The 7,774-nt window shown below is 34.8% G+C and overlaps 1 protein-coding gene across 1 annotated transcript; it reads left to right on the top strand.

The window, feature by feature from the left end:
- Positions 1–2,479: 2,479 nt before the first annotated feature.
- LOC121991460 lies at positions 2,480–5,417 on the top strand. The gene is made up of 4 exons (XM_042545459.1): positions 2,480–2,514; positions 2,599–3,435; positions 3,607–4,477; positions 4,785–5,417. The coding sequence occupies exons 1-4, from the start codon at positions 2,480–2,482 to the stop codon at positions 5,415–5,417; spliced, it is 2,376 nt and encodes a 791-aa protein (XP_042401393.1).
- The last annotated feature ends 2,357 nt before the right edge of the window (positions 5,418–7,774 follow it).

The following is a 7,774-nucleotide window of genomic DNA, read 5'->3' as shown; positions in this document are numbered from 1 at the left end:
ATGCTGAAGTAATAACTCTCAACCGATTAAAACATTTTTTTATTTATTAATAAATTAATCAGTTTATTAATTTTTTAATTAATCATGTAATAAAATCCTAATAATTTATTAATAAATTATACGCTAAGTTATAACTTAGCGTTTTTGTTCACGAAAACCTCTTCACCGCCGCCCCGATCGACAGTGCTAGGTTTCATCATCGCCTTTGTCACGGGAAGAAGAGGAAGTGCTTTCTTCACCGCCCTAACCCTCCCTTTCGATCACGCGCGTCTTCCCTATCCCACCCCCTTCGTTCCTTTCCTTGCAGCGCCGTGTCTTCCTCTTTGAGGTTTCTTGGCCACGGGAAGAAGAGACAACTGCCGAGTTTGAGGTCGCCGTCTCTAACCGATCCGATCCTTCAGCCCCATCAGCTCGTCAACCAGGTTGGTTTTCTACCCTATGGTTTCTAACATCTCCTACTCTAGGGCATCTCCTTCCCTATAGTTTATGGCATCTCCTCCCTATGGTTTCTTCTAGTTTTCCATAAATCTATCACTCAATTGACATTTTGGTTGTTAAACTCTGTTACTGATGTTTGTTGCTTTGCCTAAATCATTTAATTAGTTTTACAATCGGATTATGATCAAGTTTGGACCTTTGCTTCCATTGACTAGACTATCTTCCTAAATCATTTAAGTTGTCAATTTGGTACAAGATTGCAATGCATACATAGGATATTCTGATATGATTCTTCTAGCTAACACGTACAATTTATAAATTGAGTGTCATAATTGTGTAGTGTCATTGTTGATACATTAGAATGGTAGAAAATTCATTTAAAGTCACATCTTAATCATTAGAGAAGTCTTGTGCAATGCAGGTGGTCCATCTTTGAAAGTTTGGTATAGTTTGTTTGTTTGTTTGCAATGCAGTGAGGAAAAGAAAGAGATCTAGTACACTGCAGTTGTTTAGTGAGCGAATTTGATTTGAAGAATTTTGTTGCTGAAAGTTAATTACATATTCAAGCAATCCTTTCATCTGTAACTACAAATTGAGCTAGACAATGCAAGGCATCCTTCAAAAGATATATGAAAAGCGTATAAGAATATATAGAGGAATTCTTTTACCACACACCACGCTTACATTTGAACTATACTAACCTTTTTGATTGTTAACATTCATAGCCCCTTGAGCACGTGCATGCAATTAGTTCCTCTTATACCTTGCTTTTCTAGGTCCATCATTTGATGAGAGATTGTTGTTCCATTGTTTCACAACCTCTGTGACTTTGGGCTTGTGTTTGGAGACAAAATCACTTCATGCCTTATTCCTTTTTACAATTTGTGTCTATCTCAACTTTAAAAGAGTATATGCAATTATATGTTCCTATCGAAGTAAAAAATAAAAATAAAAACATAAAATAAAGGGTGTCTTGTCTTTGTGTGTATGTTTTGGAGTGTGGGGTGTCTTGTCTCTATGTGCATGCCTTGTCTTTGCGTGCATGTTTCTGAGAGTTGATTAAAATCTGACAAAATTTACTTGTTTATGAAAATATTTTGTATAATTGACTTCCTAAATAGTCTGATTAATCTTACTCTTTATATTTTCTGAGAGTTGATTTCCTAATTTTATTGAAGCTTATATTTATCTGAAAAGAACTTGCGGTTACATTAGTAAATGACAGAATTATATAAACAAAATCTGTTTCTTTGCTGTAATTGTATCTTATATATTTATTGAGGAAGATGTAATCAAAATCTGTGTCACTATCTGATTTTTGTGTGTTTTAATTTTATTTTTGTGTGTCACATGACTTCTGAAATTGAGTGTCACTATATGATTTTTGTCACTATATGATTTCTTGCATTAGATTTTACAAATTAAAATTGCATGGATTCTACATTTTTGAACTACATGTAGTATTTTTTTAACTTTTGTTTATTCACTTTAATATATTCAGATTTTCTTTGTTTGTAGATTTTGCTTGATTGAAATGAATAAATCCTGGATATATTTGGATAGAAGGTCTAAGCAGTATGAGGAGGGTGTGGAACAGTTTATTAGAGATTGTTTATAGAATCCCAATATTGACCCCAATGATATTCATTGTCCTTGTTGCAAATGTATCAATCTTAAAAAAGGACCGGTTAAGTCTATTTTAGAGCATCTTTATTTCCATGGTTTTAGTCAAAATTATGTGAATTGGATTTGGCATGGTGAGCCTACCAAAAATGATAACGTCAAAGGGAGTGTCAATCAGGAGCCAATTAATAATTATTATGACAACTTTGAAACTGCTCATATGTGTGAGGAAGCATATGATAACTATACAGAAAATCCTGAAGAATTTATGAAATTTTTAGAAGAATCGGAGAAACCATTATACAAGGGATGTCAACGTTACACAAAATTGAGTGCACTTGTGAAACTGTACAATACCAAAGCAAGACATGGAATGAGTGATGCTCTATTTTCAGATCTACTATTAGATTTTGGGGATATGCTACCAAATGATCACAATCTACCATCCTCAATGTATGATGTAAAAAAGACTTTGAGTTGTTTAGCGTTGACTCATGAAAAGATTCATGCTTGTTCAAATGATTGTATTCTTTATAGGAAGCAATATGAAAACTGCATAAGTTGCCCTAGATGTGGTTTGTCACGGTGGAAGCTAAACAAAAACAAGGTTGAGAAGAAAGGTGTTCCTGCTAAGGTGGTTTGGTATTTCCCTCCCATTCCAAGATTTAAGCGCATGTTTAAATCTTTAGAGACCTCGAGAAATTTAACATGGCATGCAGATTCTACAAGAGTTGTTGGTCAGTTACGTCATCCAGTTGATTCACCATCATGGAAGTTGGTGGATCATATGTGGCCTGACTTTGAAAGTGAGCCAAGAAATCTTCGCCTAGCACTTGCAGCTGATGGCATTAATCCTCATAGCAACCTTAGCAGTCGGTACAGTTGTTGGCCAATCATGTTGGTCAACTATAATTTACCTCCAAATATGTGTATGAAGAGGAAATACATCATGCTAACTATGCTCATTTCAGGGCCTAAGCAGCCTGGAAATGATATTGATGTCTATCTGGAGGTGCTAGTTGAAGATTTGCAACGATTGTGGGAAGGAGTTGATGGAGTCTATGATGCTTATCGCAGGCAGTTCTTCACTCTTAAAGCAGTCTTATTATGGACCATCAATGACTTTCCTGCATATGGTAACCTTAGTGGATGTACTACACATGGTTATTATGCATGTCCAATATGCGGAGAAGATACTTATGCAAGACACTTGGAAAATGAGAAGAAAATGTCATTTTCTGGCCATAGAAGATTCCTATCACGGTTTCATCCATATCGTAGGCAAATGAAGGAGTTTAATGGCATGGAGGAACTTGGAGAAGCAGCTAGACCATTATCTGGGATTAAGTTGTTTGACAAACTTTCTGACATAAGGTGTGAGTTTGGAAAGAAGATAAGTGTGAAAGGGAAAATAAAGAATGCAAAGGCTAATAAGTTGGAAGTCAATATAGAAGAAAAAGATTTACGAGTGACAAATTTTAGAAAATGTTGGAAGAAGAAGTCAATCTTTTTTAATATTCCTTATTGGAAACACCTGCATGTAAGGCATTGTCTTGATGTTATGCATATCGAGAAAAATGTCTTTGAATCCCTCATTAATACTTTGATGAATGTTAAAGGAAAAACCAAGGATAATGTGGCAGCTAGGTTGGACATGGTTGAGATGGGAATTAGACCTGAATTAACACCTATAGTTGGGGAGAAAAGAACATATCTTCCTCTTGCTGCGTGCTCATTCACAAAAAAAGAAAAGTTGCAAGTGTGCAAGTCATTAAAGGATATAAAAGTTCCAGAAGGTTTCTCTTCGAACATGAATAATATTGTGTGCATGGATCAGTTGAAGTTGACTTGCTTGAAATCCCATGATTGTCATGTTTTAATGCAGTATTTCTTACCAATAGTCATACGTGATGCACTGCCAAAACATGTTAGATATGCCATCATAAGATTATGCTTCTTCTTCAAAGATATTTGTTGCAAGGTTATAGATGTAGCCAAGTTAGATAAGCTGCAATCTGACTTGGTTGTTACACTCTGCTTATTGGAGCAATATTTTCCCCCATCTTTCTTCGATATCATGCTTCACTTAACTGTCCATCTTGTTCGAGAAGTCCGATTATGTGGACCAGTTTACTTCAGATGGATGTATCCATTTGAAAGATGCATGAAGGTTCTTAAGAGTTATGTGGGCAGTCGAAAACATCCTGAAGGTTGCATTGTTCAGAGATATTTAGCAGAAGAAGCAATTGAGTTTTGTTCAGAATACCTTAATGGCGTTGATCCTATTGGAGCCCCTCAATCAATTCGAGACTCAAAAGCAAATATTTCTGGCTTGCAAGCATGCAACACACCAATTATAGTGCAACAAGTTGATCTGCAACAAGCACATTTGACTGTGCTAGAAAATATGGAAGAAGTATCACCCTATATAATGTAAGTGTATTGTATTATTTATGATTCTGCATATGTAATTGAGATTATCTAATGTTTGACACAAATTTATATTTTAATATTTCTACAGTGAACATAAAATATTTTTGAAATCAATGTTTCCCAAAAAAGAGAAAGATGAAAGGTGGATACAAGATGCTCACAACAAGAGGTTTATTGATTGGTTTCGCGCAAAGGTGGATACTAGATTCATTAAATTTTTGCTATCATTTTCGCTGAACAACTTATATCTACTATTTTTAATCACCATATTCAAATTGAATACATGTTAGGTGGCTGCTGAAATTGACAGTTGCAATGGTGGAACAACATCGACATTAACATGGTTGGCCCATGGACCGCGTGTGCAAATCCTTAAGTATAATAGTTATGTGATAAATGGTAATTTATACCAAACAAAGGCGCGGGATGATGACAGAGTTTGCCAAAACAGTGGGGTTTCTTTAGTTGCCAACACCATGCTTGTATGTAGTGCTAAAGATAAGAATCCCTTGTTAGCTGATGTGTCTTTCTATGGAGTGATTGAAGAAATATGGGAATTAGACTATCATCAATTTCATATTCCTCTTTTCAAGTGTGCGTGGGTTGCAAATGACAAAGGAATAATCAACAACGATGAATGTGGCTTCACCTTAGTCAATTTAAACAAACGAGGACACAAGAATGACGAATTTGTGCTTGCAAGTCAAGTCAACCAAGTCTTTTATATTGATGACCCATTAAAAAAGGGGTGGTCAATTGTGCTTCCAGTTCCAAATAGATGTTATGAGGAAGATGATGATGATTGGAGCAGTATTCCATATTCTCGACCAATTGATGATGTTAATACTCATTGTATTCCTGCACATGAAAGATATTTTAGATCAGAAATTGAGGGTGTATGGGTCACAAAAAAGCAAAAATGATGTTTTGTATTTTTATCCAATGTTTATGTTTTGAACATGAAGAAATGCTTTATGCACTTTAAAAAATTATGTTATGTAATTCTATGTCATGTTTACGTTTGTGTTGTTATTTATTTATATGTGTTATTGTAATTATATACGTCATGTTTATGTTACTATTATTGTAAAAATTTTAACATTGGTTACATTTATGTTCTTATGCAGATAATACTCGATGGGTCGTAAAAAACAGGGAGTAGCAGTTGAGGAGATACATGAAGTAGCCGATGCTGAGCTACATGGAGTAGCTGATGTGGAGCTACATGGAGTTACTGATAGAGAAGAACATTCTGTAGATGTGCAGAAGAATAAACGGGGTCCTACATCAATGTGTAAACTCACTGCAGCTGCAAGATGGGGGAAAAAAGCAAAAATTGATTATGATGACATGGGGCGCCCATTATACAATGCAAATGGAAAGGCATTGCAATCATACATTGGCTCTGTTGCTAGAACCATGGTGCCAATCAACATAAAATCTTGGCCTACTGTTCCAGAAAATATAAAACAAAAAGTGTGGGAAGAGATCTCGGTAAGATTAATATATAAATACAATCCCAAATGAAATTAGCTTTCCAACTCTATGTTGTCATTGCCTTCTTTAATTCATTCTTATCATATTAGTTGTATAATCATCTAGCTTGTATGTTGATTTGTTTTCTTATTCATGTTCAACTTCTCTATTAATAGTACCAACAAATAATTTGTGTTGCAGAATGTGTTTGAATTAGCACCACAAAGCGAGACTGCTGTGATGAATTCAGCATCTCAAAAATGGCGAGATTTCAAAAACAAACTCACTAGCAGATTTGTTTGGCCAAATAAAGATAATCCTGAAAATTTGAGTTGTCCACCGAGTCAATATCAGATTCCAAAAGTAGTTTGGAAAGAATTTGTAGATGAAAGACTTCATCCATCGTGGGAGGTACGTACTTATATGGTATTAGCTGGAAATCTTTGGAATGTCTCATAGACAAATCTTTCTTATATCAACTTGTTGTATAACTTACAAAATTGTAGGGTGTTGTTTGTTTGCATTTACAAGTCTGTACCTAATGGTGTTAAGGATTGTAGCAACTCTTTTAAAGTATAGTATTGTTTGTTCTTTTGCATTTTACTGATTGTGTAGTGTAATTTGTGCATTTGCAGTTACAATTCTGCATGCCACGTTTGCAAGTTCTTGCATTTGCATTTACAATTCTGCACGTTTCCAAGTTACTGCATTTGCATTTACAATTCTGCACGTATGGTAAATGCAAGAATTTACCACTGCGGTAATGTTGCAACAATTCTGCACGTTTGAACTGTTTTAATGTTGCAACAAGTCTTTAAAGTTGCACGTTTTAATGTTGCACGTAATGTTGCAACAATTCTGCATGATGTTTTAATGTTGCAACAATTCTGCATGATGTTTTAATGTTGCAACAATTCTGCAGTAATGTTTCATTTAAAGCTGCGGTAATGTTTCATTTACAATTTACAGCAAGTCTTTTCATTTAAAATTAGTTGCGGTAATTTGCAGCAAGTATTTATATATAGGTGAGATTCATAATAGTGTTTATAGTTTGCAGCAAGTTTACAATTTGCAGTAAGTCTTTAAATGTAGGTGATTCATATACAATTTGCAGCAAGTTTACAATTTGCACAAATGATTGGAGCAAGTCTTTATAGTTTATTTGCTTACAAGTCTCCATGCATACAAGCAAAAAGAACGAACGATGCATTATAAATATCATCACAGACTATCTCGCAGGGGTTACATCGGCTTAGAGGCTGAATTGGTAAGCTTCGAAACATTGTATTTGTCATTTTCAAGCACGTATTTAATATTTTGTAACTAATCATTTTTGGAATTATAGAGGGAGAAAAAATTAATTGCTGAAAACGAAGAAGTTGATAGATCGATACTTTGGCGGAAAGCCCGCGAGGACAAATCTGGCAACATAACAAATATGGAGATAGCAGAAGTCGCTGAAAAAATTGTAAATATTATTTTTATCTAATTTTCATATTGTCTTGCTAAATAATATTAGAATTTTTGGATTGATTTGTTACAATTTCATATTGTAGGATGATTTGTTGGAAAAGAAAGTCAAAGGAGAGTTCAAATCATCTGGGATGAATGATGTGTTAACTACTGCCTTAGGAAATCGAGAACACTATGGACGGGTTAGAGGCGTGGGAGGATGTGTAAAACCCCAACTCTACTTTAAAACTGCTAGAAAGAAAAGGGAATCAATCCCAAAGGATTCGATCGATAACTTCAAAGAGCAATCAGAGGAAAATAAGAGCTTGAAGGCTGAAGTAGAGAAATTAAA

The sequence above is a fragment of the Zingiber officinale genome, chromosome 6B (genome assembly GCF_018446385.1).
Source record: "Zingiber officinale cultivar Zhangliang chromosome 6B, Zo_v1.1, whole genome shotgun sequence".
NCBI classification, from domain to species: Eukaryota; Viridiplantae; Streptophyta; class Magnoliopsida; order Zingiberales; family Zingiberaceae; genus Zingiber; species Zingiber officinale.
Note: the sequence above shows the minus strand (reverse complement) of the source record. Positions and strands in the feature narration are given on the sequence as shown.

What these genes read in the sequence shown, in the direction of transcription:
- LOC121991460 (XM_042545459.1), top strand. Translation starts at nt 2,480, where the DNA reads ATGCTACCAAATGATCACAATCTACCATCCTCAAT. An exon ending in CACAATCTACCATCCTCAAT is followed by an intron (nt 2,515 to 2,598) that starts GTATGATGTAAA and finishes TATTCTTTATAG; the next exon opens with GAAGCAATATGAAAACTGCA. An exon ending in GACAAACTTTCTGACATAAG is followed by an intron (nt 3,436 to 3,606) that starts GTGTGAGTTTGG and finishes CCTGCATGTAAG; the next exon opens with GCATTGTCTTGATGTTATGC.